The 15,294-nt window shown below is 34.2% G+C and overlaps 1 protein-coding gene across 2 annotated transcripts; it reads left to right on the top strand.

Moving 5' to 3' along the window:
- The first annotated feature begins 48 nt into the window (after positions 1 to 48).
- On the top strand, positions 49 to 14,648 carry LOC123908990 (coiled-coil domain-containing protein SCD2-like). Of its 2 annotated transcripts, XM_045959767.1 has the most exons (18): positions 49 to 179; positions 1,710 to 1,998; positions 2,103 to 2,272; positions 2,495 to 2,570; positions 2,699 to 2,740; positions 2,837 to 2,899; positions 3,881 to 3,930; positions 4,011 to 4,038; positions 4,195 to 4,269; positions 4,347 to 4,457; positions 4,532 to 4,592; positions 9,757 to 9,873; positions 10,029 to 10,150; positions 10,341 to 10,410; positions 13,460 to 13,501; positions 13,582 to 13,622; positions 13,726 to 13,852; positions 14,332 to 14,648. In XM_045959767.1, the coding sequence occupies exons 1-18, from the start codon at positions 175 to 177 to the stop codon at positions 14,460 to 14,462; spliced, it is 1,620 nt and encodes a 539-aa protein (XP_045815723.1). In that variant the 5' UTR covers positions 49 to 174; the 3' UTR covers positions 14,463 to 14,648. The 2 variants fall into 2 exon arrangements, with proteins under 2 accessions (XP_045815723.1, XP_045815717.1); XM_045959761.1 differs by lacking the exon at positions 49 to 179 and having other exon boundaries at positions 1,571 to 1,998.
- The last annotated feature ends 646 nt before the right edge of the window (positions 14,649 to 15,294 follow it).

Raw genomic sequence — 15,294 nt, 5'->3', positions numbered from 1 at the left:
TTTTTATTACTGTTGTTTTTCGATTTTAAAAATCGGTTTTGAAAAATGTCACTAATAAAACGTTGGTTTTTTAAGAATATTTCGAAAGACAGCAATTAACTTTGTAATTGAATTTCATCTTAAAAAACTGTATAAATTAAGACTTGTGTTTTTGTATTTTGTTTTTCATTTACAATGTTGCCAATGAAGATCGAACCTAAAACCTCATAGATATTACCTAAATCATTCACCATTAGATCAAATCTAATAGTTTTACGTTTTTGTTTTTTAGTTGTGCATAAGTGTTTGATAAAAATGAGTGATAAAAGTAAAAAATAAAATAAATAAAGGACTTAGAAACATACGTGGAGTATAAATCAAAGACTTAAGAAATGATACATTAGTTGAAGAAATGGTACGTTGATAGAACTAGAAGCAATATAGTCCCATTGTCTAACATGCACAAAAGTGAGGTGTGACGAATATAAATTTTATAAAATTCACTATTTGATCGAAAGTTTATATCATATAGATTATTCATATTTTTTTTAAAGAAATTAAAAATAATTTGATATTTTATTGAGATCCGTAAAGATTAACAATTTGTGGGTTTTATTAAATACTTTTAATTTTGACGAGTCTTAATAACATATCAAATGATTTTCAACTTTTTTTTAAAAAATTATGATGATCTATATAATATAAACTTTCAATCCAACAATGAATTTTGTAAAATTCATATTCTTTATAATATCCATACATAATTTTTTATTTATTTATATTTTAGTTCTTTAAGTTAACAACAATGCCTTAAAAAAAAAGAAAAAAGCAAACAGATAAGCCGCTTAATTACTGAAGTGCTTACTGTTAGGGGTGATCGTATCCGAACCAATCCAAAAGTAAAACCGCAAATCGAACCAAACCAAACCGAAAACCGCAAAAACCGCATTTGGTTTGGATGTATTTGGATGGCTTTCTTACTGAACCGCAAACCGCAAAACCGTAAACCGCAAAAACCGCAAAAACCGCGGATAACCGCAAAAACCGCATTAAGTTACTATTATATATTTATATTCCAATATCGTAAAAGAAAATATAATTATATTCCAATATACATGCCCAATTACCAAGTCAGTCGACCAAATTAATCGAACTTCAAGTTGTTTTTATTTTTTGTACTGAAATTTTATTTTGGTGTTGTAATGTTATTTTAAATAAACAAATTTTATCGGTACCGTGATGTTATTTTGAAAATTCAATTTTTTTATATATTTAAAATTGTAAGTTACTATAATGTTATTTTGGATAAATAATTTTTGTTGGTACTACAATGTTATTTTGGAACTTCAATTTTTTATTTTTTTTTATGCTTAAAATTGTTCGTTATGTTTTAAACCGCACCAACCGAACCGATCCAAACCGCATTGGTTTGGTTTGGTTTGGATGACTTTTTAAAAATCAACCGAACCAAACCGAACCGCATGCATTTTTATCTCACGGTTAGAATGACTTTTATGCTCAAAACCGAACCAAACCGCACCGCGATCACCCCTACTTACTGTAGTGAAGTATTTCTCTCTCCTAATAGCTAAGTAGTAATGGGTAATGAGTGATACTAGTACTAGTAGTAATGAATGTTTAATGAGAGATTACTAAGTAGACATTTTAGAAAGAAAGGGTAAAGTGAAGAAGATGGAGCAGAGAGGAACAGAAAGTCCGGTTTCTATCCGGCAGTGGAGTAGTGAATCTGGGAATGTGATGTCACGCAATGGACATGCTCGATCTTCTTCACTCACCGGAATTTCAACAATTAAAAGGACTCAGAATGTTGCTGCCAAAGCCGCTGCTCAACGACTCGCCCAAGTCATGGCTTCTCAGGCTGCTGCCGACAACGACGAGGATGACGACGAGGAGGAGGACGATCTAGGATTTCGCTACAGTGCTCCTCCTCCTCCTCTTCCTCTCACTCTCTCCAGTAGGAAGTCCTCCAACAATATTAGATCTCCTCCATCTCATGCGGTGGGCGATTCTTTCACTTCACATTTATCACTAACCAACTTACTTAGTATTAACTAACTTACTTTTTTTTCCTGCTCTGCTGCTTCTGCTAATAACTTAATTAGTTAGCTCGAAACCTTGTAGTAGAAGAAGAACCAATGTATGTTCGTCCAGTAGCAGTAGTACCTAATAATAGTGATAGACCACCGCTGAGCCAGAGGACTCCACCTCCTGTTCTGCCAATAGACCCTCCCATTCATAATCATAATCATAATAGTAAGCCCAAAGTTAAAAGGTGAACTCTCTCTCTCTGTCATACCCACTCATTCATAATATCATTATGCTTTGTGCGTATCTACTTCTTGTTGGTGGCGTGCTGGTTTTTTTTTATGCATATTCACTGCCATCCCTTAGAATTAATTAAGAATACACTCACTCACTCACTCACGCCCCATTCATTTATCGTCTTCCTTTTTTCTTCTTTATTTATGTAACAAGTTGGATGGAAAACTTACAGATTTCCGTTTCATACCGGACTCCTTCAACCAAAAGATTTAGTAGACAACCGTGAGGCTTCTAGTCTTCGTGATGAGGTTAATTAATTACTTTGTTCTGCCAAATATTGTTTTCACGTTTCTATATATATATTTATTATATTTTTTTATTATTTCTCCGGTTCTCCCTTCTAAATCAACCAAAAACAAATCCCCGCTGTCTGCAGGTCGATATGCTTAGGGAAGAGAATGAAAGTATTTTTGACAAGGTAATGCCATCTTATGTTAATGTTCTCTCTCACGTTTGTGAATGAACTAACATAAGTTATAAGTACTCAACTGTTTCTGTTTCTAAAAATGTACAGCTTAGACTTGAGGAAGAGAGATGCAAGGAAGCAGAGGCCAGAGTTAGGGAGCTTGAGAAGCAGGTGCTGCTTTCGTTTCTTTATCATTAGCTGTGGGAATTGATTAGACAGACCAACACTTACTATGGACAAGTTTACGCCAGGCCCAAACCAGACCAATTTTTTTTTTTTATGTAGACAAAGCTAAAGCTTTATTTATAAGGATATTTAGCTAAATATGTCAGGTTTCAGATACCAAAAAAACCTTTTTGTTCTAAAAGGTTTTAAATAGGATGCCATATAAAGTCAATTTTTCTAAAAGATCATGTTAAATCTCAAAATAGAACTTAGCATTATTGACCTTTTAGCTCATTAGTCTATTTAAAGATAAGTCAGATTACTTATTTAAAGATGTTAGGCCTTTAAAGTTTAAATAGTCTAACAGACCATACCGAACTTCCAAAAACAGACTAGGCTTAGACTTTGACTTTTTTGAACATGCCAGACGTATTTTTGGAAAACTTAGCTTGGCCCATCCTATTCCTACCCCTATTGATCGGTATACAATATTGCAGTTTTTAGCGTTGACTTATGGTCTTCTGAATGATTGTCTGCTTGTTATTGTTTGACACAATAACAGTCTTTAATTCAACTTCTTGCTGCATTGTTTGTGATTTTGCTTTTAATTTGAGAGGCTAAATATCTTTTGAGCCTTGTAGTTTTATTTTACTTGGATAGAATAGGTTGTATTTAGGCTCTGTTCAGCTATTCAAATATACAATGGTATGCTACGAGAATGTGGCTTCTGGCTCAATGGTCACCGGCTTATGCCATTTGGCAACGAGTTTGGGTCTTGTCCCACTGTCCCTTAATTAACTAGAAAACAAAGAATCATGTTTGAATAGTTTCTCTCTCTATTCAATAAATCTTTTCTTTCTACTGATTTACTTCTAAAACTTCAATACTTGAGTTAGATATTTGTGTTTGTATATTGTGCACTGGTGAACTTTCTGTCAAGTCTGCATATGCCATTTTTAATCTTTGCTTTTTTATCTGAGTTTGTAGGTTGCTTCCCTTGGAGAAGGAGTATCTTTGGAAGCTAAACTCTTGAGCAGGTGAGTAAATTAAAGCTAAATTTTCAAATGGGTGTTCCTTGACTTGTAGAATTTATGAACCCAATCTTATTACATTACAGAAAGGATGCAGCATTGCGTCAAAGAGAGGTAAATGGAAATAACTTTGCAGGATATCGTACAAGCTATGGTGTAGTTAATATACACTATTCAGTAAATGGAGATGGAGCTATTTTTCAGCAAAATAGAAGCATATGCTACTATTTCTTATTTAGTCACTTATTATGACAGTTTTATATTTCATAGGCCGCACTTAAAAGTTCCAGAGATTCAAAGGATGGAGTTGATAAGGAAGTCACATCTTTACAGGCTGAAGTTGAGGTGATTATTTCAATTTTTTTAAAAAATATTCTCAATGAAGGCTACCATTTATGTTTTAACAATTTCCTCTCAAATAGAATGCAAAAGCAGAGACTGAAGCCACAGTGAGACAGCTGAATGGAGCTGAATCTGAAGTGAAAGCTCTTCGATCAATGACACAGAGAATGATATTAACTCAGAAAGAAATGGTAGGTATTTCTGGAGTCCAATGGTATTTGTAAGTTATTTGGAATTCTCATTATATAAATTATCTTCTTTTCAGGAGGAAGTTGTTCTTAAGAGGTGTTGGCTAGCTCGTTATTGGGGTTTAGCCACAAAATATGGTAAGCTACTGTACTTTTTTCTTCTTCTTTTGGTGGTGGGATTATGGCATCTCTTCCTGACAATGACAAACCAGTCATTTTGATATCAATTGGTTCCACATGTTAATGCCTTTTAATAGACCCCGAGTAATTCTTTGGCATAGCAAAGTATATGGTGCCAAAAATAAAAAATGCAGGGGATATTTTTTGGACTGTAGAAAGATATTTTATTGAACCTGGAGCATCTTAATTTATGTTAGAATGTAAGAAAGTATTTTATAATATAAAAATGTTCTATTTGAGTATCTTGGTTTGTTTCTAGGATCATGTTATAATCTTAGAGTGTCTTACATTATCTCTCTATGTTTGGATGCCAAAGAGATAGGGAAGAGAGAAACAGTGAAGAGAGAAATAAGAGAGAAGAGAGTTAGAAGAGAAATTGGATAAAAAATTTATATGGTTTGGATGAATAGAAAAGTGAGAAGAGAATGTACCAAAAAAAAAAAAAAAGAGAAAAGTGAGAAGAGAGAAATTAATAAAAATGAGAAAATAACAAATTTACCCTTTTCTACAAAAAAATAAATTAGTTGAATGAGGGTATTGTTGTAAAATTGTTTATTTCACTTCTTGTCACACAAATCTCTCCTAATATGGAGAGATTTATTTTTGGCAGTTACTAACCCTTATATTTCTCTCTTTCCTTATTTCTCTCCTCATCCAAACCATAGAAATAGTTAATTTCTTTGCTATCTCTCTCTTTCTTGTTTCTCTCTTTTATAAATCTACCTAAACAAACATAGTGTTAGGATTGGTTTTTATATTACCTATTATAATAAGAATTAAGAACTTGAATATCATTGGTAGTAAATTGACAAAGGCTTGTTACTAAATTAATACAAAAGACTAAGCACTAATCATTAGTTTATAGGGCTACATAGACAAAATCCCAAATAAATAGAGAAATCAGAAAACAAATAATAATAATAATAATAATAATAATAATAATAATAATAATAATAATAATAATAATAATTAATCATAATAATAATAATAAGTAATCATAAAGGATAATGTAAGATACCACAAGATTATAAATTGATCCTAGAGATAAGATAAGAAGCTGGATAAGGATAGGATAAGTGACATGATAAACACAGATGATAAGAAAGAGGAAAACATTATTTTATCATATTCTGTCATGTGTTTGGTGCACAAATGATAAAAAAGAGGATATCATTATTTTATCATATCCTGTGTTTGGTGCACACCTGATATTGACATGATAAGATACATGTTATATTTAAATGACAAAATTATTCTTGTGACCAAATACATTTTTTTATAAAAACAAATAATTTTATATTTTTGATTAACAATAAATAAAATAAGTAATGACAAAATTATCCTTGTGAAATGATTTCACATCATTGTAAAAAAATACATTGATAAAATTAAAATTGTTATACATGAAATTCTGGTATAGCAGAACCAGATGTTGGTAGAATGTCGAGACATCTGGTCTGACATGAATAACACGGCAAGGCATATAACATTAAAAAAACGGATACTGAGGAATAATGTTCGATCAGATGTTCCAACATTTAATTTAAAGAGAATGTCGTACTTAATGTTGGAACATCTTACGCAACATAATAAAATCAACAAGTAAATAAACTGCACAGGAAATTGTTAACCCAGTTCAGCCAACCTGCCTACTCTGGGGGATACCAATCCAGGAAGGAAATCCACTAATAGCTCTAGTCACTAAGACCTCCAGCAAACCCTTTGAATTTACGTCTTACACTAAGACCTCCAACAAACCCTCGGTTTACGTCTTACACTAAGACCTCCAGCAAATCCTAGGTTTACGCCTTATGACCTCGACACTACTCATGTAACTTCTGCCTAGGAACTCCTAGACATGAGATCCCATCTCACTTCCACACAACCAACACAACCTGTGTTGTTCATATAATGTTGAATAAAATGTGGTGACAATCACCGTGACAAACTTTACTCTTGCTTAAAAGCTTCGAGTAAATCACACACAGTTAACTCCGTACTTCAAAGCTTAGGAGTAACCTTACACAATAACAAACTCAGTTCTTAACTCGTGTTATAGAATCCACAAGTAAGAATCACAATTAAAAAATACAAACACTATCTCCTTGCTTAAAAGCTTCAGAGATATTACAATACTCAACTCATTACCTAAAGGTTTCTGAGTGAGGACATAGTGACCATCTCACAACCCGAGTGGTTCACTTACACCAACTCTCCTAGAGAGTGGCTCAAAAACACGAAACCCTAAAGACTATATCTTTGATGAACAATGGTTTTGGTTCGATAAAATCTTGGTCTTGAGTCTTCTTTATATAGACAGAGCTAGCACGCTCCTGATCTTCCAAGATAAGCTTCAGAACACAGCTGGTCTTTGAGTCACGTCCAGCTAAGCAAATCAGACCTTAATAAAACTTTCCTAAAATAGTTTATCCTCTTTAGGAAATAAACAATGTGTTGAATCATTCTATTAAGTCTTGATAAGAACATATCTGCACTAATAACGTCTTGATCAGATCAAATCTTGATATACACGTTTGTAGAGTGGATTTCCATATATAGCAGATACGTGTAATAAATGCGCGAGATTTGGGCAATCTGACTGTCATACCCAAACATGTTACAACATTTGGTCCAACATCTTTTGTACCTAACATGTTGAAACATTTGGTCCAACATCTTGCTTGTATATTTGTTTTAGCAAAATGACGCAAACACACAAATATCCAACAATACATATAAGTAGCACTAAAATAAATAAACATAAAGAAATATATTGTCAATTTAAATTGTATCTAATTAAAATTGTCATACACATAAGTAGCTACAAAAAATGACAAAGCGACAATATATTGTTGACCAAAAAAAAAAGCAACAATATATTGTCAAATATTTTTATCAAACCGTACTTAAATTACTCTATCAAAGACTTAAGAAATGCAAGATGAGTAGCATCGCGACAACCCATAAACATGTGCAAACGATGTGGCATAGATAATTTGCAGCTTCACACAATCTTTCTGAGCTTTTATCAATTATAGTCCCGAAACTCTTTCCTAACTCAAATATACTCTGAGCAATTATACTTGCTCCTTTGTTTCTTTTCCTAAATTGAATTTCCATGTGGTCAAGCTTTCTCTTAGATTGATTAATAGACGGCGACTGAGTCATTCCTATTTCATTCTCCTCGTCATTACATTGCTCTTCATCTTCTTTATCTATCTCCTTAACATTATCAGCAGGGGGAACAACACTTTTGGCACAATCTTTTCCAAAAGCAAGAGCAAGTTTGTCAAAGAGTGCAATTAGAGCATACCAATAATCTTTTGCATTTGGATGACTCTGCACAAGAATAATAAATATAATATGTTCGAGTAATCATAAGAAGCAAACACAAAAATAGTAAAATAATAAACACTACATACTCCTTCCACACTTCATCACTGTCCACCATAATCATCTTTTTCTCTACATCCCAACCAAATCCACTTTGATTTAACATATCATAAATTATTCCATAAATTGTCCTTAGCCTCTTAATAGCAGATTCAATATGTGGCTTTACCTTAATTCCACATCCAGGAATTTTTTCTTCCAATTTTGTCTCAGCCGTTCTTAAAGTGTGTGCTTTGAATTGTCCATTCTCACATCTTTGACCTTTGTTCACAGCTTCAATGAGTATATCAAAACAGGCTTCAGCTTCCATGTCAGACTATGGTCTATGATCTTTATTTCGCTTGTTGCTTTGTTGCATGTTGATATCAGATTCCATATATAAGCCGATGTGGCACTCGCAACACACCCCTTGGACCAGACATTTGGTGTGTGACCCAACTGATCCGATAGCGGATGGTGCAACAAATCTTTGGTAGGCTTTTGACCATCTTAAAATTTGGGTTGGACTTCAGTCCAAATTCAACATTACAAAACCAACTTGTAAGGTGAGGGATGGTTTCCACTCTTGAACATACTTTTAGGCCATATCTCATCCGATGCCGGACTCTCAACAAAGCTCGCTCATTAAAATTTCTCTATATTTAATGAGCTAGCATTTAAACTAAAGTGGTCAAACTCAATTCAAATTGTTGAATTTGCATGTTTAAATCATTCCATAGTCCACACTCAACTCTATTTATAATAGCCTATAGAATAAATATAATCAATCCTAATTGACATGATTTGCTAATTCAAACCTTTATTTAAAGAAATTAGCTCATAATGAGCTTAACGCAAAAGCATAAAATGAAGGATAAGTTTAGTTCTGTTACAAACTCAATACATGTTTAAATGAGCAGAAAAATGGCACAACACACTACAAAGAGAGTGCTCATGAGCTTTGTAAGGTGAGGAACGCTCCTCTTAGTATTTGAGTTGAGCCTAAACTATAAACCCACATGTTCAAATCATATCTCATCTAATATGAGATTCTTAACAATTTAAAATGACCAAAATGAGGTAAGGGACCACGTCTTCCATCAATAATACCACAGGGAACTTAACAAAATACTTCTTTCTGCCACGTCAGCATGGAAGGAAACCTTGATCGTTCTTTAGCTCACGCAAAGATGTTGCAGCATTACTACCTGCACCGTGCACACTAATAGAGGTACAATTCCAAAGCATGGCACTTTACTGTGCCAAACACAGATATTTACAGATACAGACTTAATCAACACTAATTCAAATAAAACACTTCCTTCTATACTTATTATAAAGTTAGACTTAATAAATTCAAGCTTAAAAGGATTAGATAACTCTTATTTCCGAGTTATCATCACTAATATTGTAAAACTGATGAGTGTGTGAGTACATACTGGGATTGCTTGCATATTGGGTTTTAGCTGTCAATAAACTAAGCTACAATAAATGGTAATGTATCTTCCTTTTTGCTCTTTCGGTGGTGGGGCTAAATGCATGCATCTATTGGCAGCACTGGAATACATTGTAAAAGCTTTTAAGTATCAACTTTCCTTAAAATCAAATGTATTATTATATGTATTTAAATTATATTTTGGTTGTATATCTAGTTTGAATTTGGCGGAGTTGCACAACTGAATAATTTCACAGTTCACTTCCTTCCTGATATATTTTATTTTGTGTTAATATTATTTTCCATTGTTTACAGGTATTTGTGCAGATGTTGCAGTTTCAAAGTATGAGCTTTGGTCATCCTTAGCCCCTCTTCCATTTGAGATTGTTGTTTCTGCAGGACAAAAAGCCAAGGAGGAATGCTTGGAAAAAGGCATGAAATAAAGATTTGGACTCTACAGTTCATATTAGTTTGCCTACATAGTAGAACAAATCTATGCTGTTATATTTTTTCCTATGATGATTTTCGTTATAATATTACACGAGCCTGTGAATTTTCAATGCATAATTGTTATTATTTTTAAGCAGGTGATGATGCAACAGAGAAGAGGAGCAATCTTGTTCCAGACTTGAATGATCTTACCGGAGAAGGAAACATTGAGAGTATGCTGTCGGTTGAAATGGGAATGAAGGAGCTTGCTTCTTTAAAGGTGTTCTGCAAATGCATTGGTGATCTTGGTTTTCCTCATGTTCATATATAGCGGAAAATTTTGCCTCCAGTTTTGTGTGATCTTGTTTAGATTTCATTGTATTTGCTATATAATTTTTCAGCATAGCAAGGTCGCTATACATAAGCAACACTAATCTCTGTGTGTGTGTGTGTGTTGATTGTTTTCAAAGGTTGAGGATGCTATTGTGCAAGCATTAGCCCAACAACGACGTCCAAATTCTGCTCGACAGCTAGTTTCAGGTATGCATCCCTGCTATGTCACTACTCTTTTTATCTTCATTGTTCGTGAGTATATTAAACACAAATCATGCACTTCAGGCGGAGAGAGATGCATATGCTGAAAATTGCGCCAATTAATATCTCAAACCATTATATATGTATATTGTTGTAAATAATGTGTTTTTTATAATTATCAGTAGTAATTTGTGTATTGGCCCATTAGTCAGTCCCATTATATTAGAGTAGCCTATATAAACAGATTAGTACTTGTACATTATTCATAAATTGAAATATATATTCAGTTTTTGCATGGTATCAAAGCTTATCTAAGATTTGTCGGGCCACCTATAATTAGGTTACCATTATTGGGCCACTCGTGTCACGCCCCAGATCTTCAGTTCCGTGTGAGGAGTGTGTGTTAAGACTTAAGAATGCCACATTGGATGGGATGAGACCTGAACATGAGTTTATAATTAGAGGCAGTCCTCACCATACAAGTCGATTTAGGGATTGAAGTTGGTCAATCCAAGACTGGTTACTCAGTGAAAATATGCTCTAGATATACTCGAGGAAACCGGCTTGTTTGATTGCCGACCTAGTGAGACTCCTATGGATCCCAAAGCTACTGGGGCGGGGGCAGCCACTGAAGACCTTAGTAGATATCGACGTCTGGTTGGCAAACTTAATTACCTCTTGGTGACTAGACTGGGCATTACTTTTACTCTCAGTGTGGTTTGCCAATTTCTAAATACTCCATGTGATGACCATTGGAACACTATGGAATGCCTACATTGGACATTGTGTTGGTTGTGGTGGATGGATTACAAAACTTCTTACTGCAACTACAAGCAACATGTTCAAATTGTTTGCAAGAGAAGCATTGAACAGGTCACATGTCGCATATCACAACCTTCACCTCTACTCTGAGCAGCTTATGCAACTGTTCAAATTGACAACATCATGAGACATGGTTCCTTGAGTAAGGAGACATAGTTCCTCCCTGAGAACTTCACCAACACATGTATCCAAAGAAGGAACAAGATTCCTATTTTGTAAAGCACATCTAACAACCTCAAATTTTGGGAGAAGCTTCATGAGAAATTGATCCCGCCTACTGGTGTTGTAGACCTCTTGGACAGCTGCAAGAGAAGTTTTGGGGACATTAACATGTATAATAGTAGAGTGTTCTATCCACAAATTTTAAAAACCAGAATAATATTCTTGAACGGACAAATTACCTTATTTGTAATTGTCTATCTCTAGCTCCGACTAAAAACGTTTGGCCGCATTGTCCTGGTTGTAGATACGCTTCAAATAGTTCCACATTTCTTGAGCAGTGGAAAAAGATCACAAATTATTGATCATTTGAGGATCAATAGTACCGAAAGGTGAGAGTCCAAGTTATAATTTGAGCCTCTTTGGTTTCCCACACATATAAAGCACCTTTCTCTCTCGGAGTCTCAAAAACATCGTCCAAGTGACTCCATGCACTTTTTCCCTTTAACATCCTGAACTGAAATTCCCAAGCAGGATCATTTTTACCGGTAAACCGGATACAAATTTTTTCTATCTTTGGAATGGTCATGATGGCCCAATAAATAGTTGTTGGATATTGCGCCTTCATTGCGGTCCACCCCCATCTGCCTAATTGCGGCATTTGGGTTGCCTTCATTGCAGCCTCCAACACCTTCATTGTGTTGGGTGTGAAGGGGTGGATTTAGTCCCACATTGCTAAGAGATATGGCCTGTGTAACGTTTATATAGTTTGGGCAACCCTCACCTTACAAGCCGGTTTTGTGAGGATGAGTTAGGCCCAATATAAAATTTGACAATAGTGAATAGTGTCAACAATACACACCCAATAAAACAAAGGTCATACTAATGTTGTTGCATATACACATGCATATTGGGCTGGATGTCCTAGTGATCAATGTTCAACTTTTGGTTACTGTGTCATTATTGGAGGAACTTTTTTTGAAACGGTTAAAGTCGGTAATTAGTTGTTAATGTTAGTATTTTTTCTTCACCGGGACTTGAACCGGGGTCCTTTTACACCTTAACACCTTTAACCCTTGGAGGGAATCTTATTTCTTTGAAATGCAAAAGGCAAAGTGTTGTTGCTAAGCCTAGTGCAGAGGCTGAATACTGAGTTATGGCCATCACTACTTGTGAACTTATTTGGTTTGTAACAACTCCTTGATGAGTTGAAGTTTTGTAAGTTCGAGTTAATGAGTCTCATTTGTAATAACCAAACAACTTTACATATTGCGTCTAATCCTATCTCCCATGAGCAAAACTATGCACATAGAGATTGATTGCCACTTCACATAGAGACTGATTGCCACTTCATCCGCGACTTCTTTCTGGGAAGATAGTTGCATCATTTGTGGACTCTAATGATCAATTGACTGATATCTTTACCAAATCTTTCAGAGGCCTGGGGATATCTTATATATGTAACAAGCTTGATGAATATGATATATATGCACCAACTTGAGGGGGAGAGTTAAGATATGCATATGATTTTAATTATATTCCATTGAATAAATATCTTATGATTAGGTTTTTTTATTCTTATCACTATAATCAAGGGATTTGATTGTAATCATTTGGTTATATATAGCAAGATTGAGAGTAATTTCTCTCAAGAAATTCAAATCAATTTATACAAATACAACTACTAAGCAAACTAGCTAAGCAATCTGTAAGTGTTGAGAGTACACTAATATGTTCTTTGGGGAATCTAGGTATATCAACGTGAGCCATAATTCAGATCACAAAGGGCCAAAAACAAAACCACAAGATACTGAATAGTTCCTAGCAAATGTACTTGTCAACATTATACATAATGGGAGAAAGTTGGGTCAGATATAATAAGAGAAAGTCGTGACCATACAAGTAATTTTAACTAGGAGTAACACATGGTTGGAAGTAGGTCCATTAAGCATGCATGGATTGGAGTTGCCTCTCTACTGGCTTGTTTTTTATATGCTTTAAAACATGTCGGACTAAAATCTTTTTTATATGTATTAGTAACATTCTGATTCTATACACTTTTGGACGTTGCCAGATATTAAATCACCAGGGGATCCTAAATTTATGGAAGCCTTTGGTATGTTCTCCCCCACCTATTGTATCTTTTGTGCAAATGATAATTTAAACGGTGTGCTAAATATCATTGTATTTTTGTAGAATTGAGTCCAGAGGAATCTGAGGATGTTCTTTTCAAGGAGGTATTCCGTTCTCTTTTATGAATCATTCCGTGCTCTTTCTCATTGAGAAGTATATTTGTATTACTGAAACATGCCTTCTGAGTGGATTTACTCTTCTTGTCAGGCTTGGCTGACTTATTTTTGGAGAAGAGCCAAGGCTCATGGTATAGAGGAGGACATTGCCAAAGAACGTCTTCAGTTTTGGATTGGTCGGAGTGGGCATTCACCTACTTCACACGATGCTGTTGATGGTAGTCTATTAACATTTTTATTTTAAAAAATTACTTTGTATCTCAGATGGATATATCAACCCCATATTATGCTAATTGGTTGGGAAGAAAAATGTTCAACTTAGGTGTTTCCATTAACATATTGCTTGGGTGGATGTTTCACTACTAATCACCTTTAATCATGGAAGATAGTTGAATAACATAAATATGAAACATAAACATTGCACTGTATTATGGAGAGTCTTTTTTGTTGATATTAAAATGCAAAGACACCTTCAGGAGTGTGTTTACGTCAGACTTGTATTGCACTTTAAAAATATAAATACCAGATGTCTAACTTTTATTCAAATGTGCTGGTGTTATCATGTAGAAAATTGTGGATTATGCTTTAATTTTACCTACATTGGTGATGACTTCAATTATGCCAAGGAATGAATTCTTGTTAAATATTCTTGAGAATTTTTTTCATCCAATTAATTATACAGATTTTCAAATTTCAGTTGAACAAGGGCTTTCGGAGCTGAGGAAATTGGGGATTGAACACAGGCTTTGGGAAGGATCCAGAAAAGAAGTTGATCAAGATTTCACTAGTGCATCAAAATTGACTACAAAACCTGAAATTTGTGCTTGAGACATTTTCCTTGTATGCATATTTAAATTATGAATTTCATCTTTCTTCCGGAGATGGTTGTATTGAATTTAGACTCTGATCAAACTCTAGCTCTCGATTCTCTAGCTACTTTAGATTACATTTGTCTGCTTTGAATGACATAGAACCTCTATAAAAAATCATGAGTATTAATTTTATTTTGACAAATAGTATTAATCAAAGTTATTGGAGTAATAAACTTGTCTGAAATGTTTGTGATTATTCCTAAATTATATTTTGTGTTAAATTTATTAATCAAAGTTATTGGTTTTGTTAGATCAAGATAGGCTCAGGAACACACACATGAATGAGTGCAGAATGAGTTCAAAGCAGTGTGCCAGCGTATAATACTGGGCTTGAGCTTATCAATAGGCACAACAAAGCAAGATGAACATACACTGATGAATAATGGTTGCGAAGTTTATTTTATTTTTTCATTGAGTGCAAAGTTTTTTTTCATTAGCTATGATTATGAACATCCAAAGTGTTTTTCATATAGTGGTTGCTTGTTAGACAAGTAATTACACAAATCACTTGTAACTAACAAACACACCCTCTAACCACTTAACTAACTATTGTTATGCAATTGAGAATTAGTTTTACAACACCGTCCCTTAATTCTCAACTGCTATACATGAATTAAGCCTAATTGACTTCTTAAGTACACAAATCTGTCAATGCCTTAGTAAAACCATCTACTAATTGCAGTTATGTTGGACAATACACTACCTCAATCATTCCATACATAACTTGCTCTCTTATGAAATTAAAATGAATTTCTATTTGTTTGCTCGTGCCATGTGAGATTGTAGTT

The sequence above is a fragment of the Trifolium pratense genome, linkage group LG1, assembly GCF_020283565.1.
Source record: "Trifolium pratense cultivar HEN17-A07 linkage group LG1, ARS_RC_1.1, whole genome shotgun sequence".
Lineage (NCBI taxonomy): Eukaryota > Viridiplantae > Streptophyta > Magnoliopsida > Fabales > Fabaceae > Trifolium > Trifolium pratense.
This window is presented reverse-complemented; position numbering and strand designations above follow the sequence as displayed.

Coding starts and splice junctions, on each gene's coding strand:
- LOC123908990 (XM_045959761.1), top strand. CDS start 1,672: ATGGAGCAGAGAGGAACAGAAAGTCCGGTTTCTATCCGGCAGTGGAGT. Junction 4,039..4,194: donor CAGCATTGCGTCAAAGAGAG/GTAAATGGAAAT, acceptor TATATTTCATAG/GCCGCACTTAAAAGTTCCAG. Junction 4,270..4,346: donor CTTTACAGGCTGAAGTTGAG/GTGATTATTTCA, acceptor CCTCTCAAATAG/AATGCAAAAGCAGAGACTGA.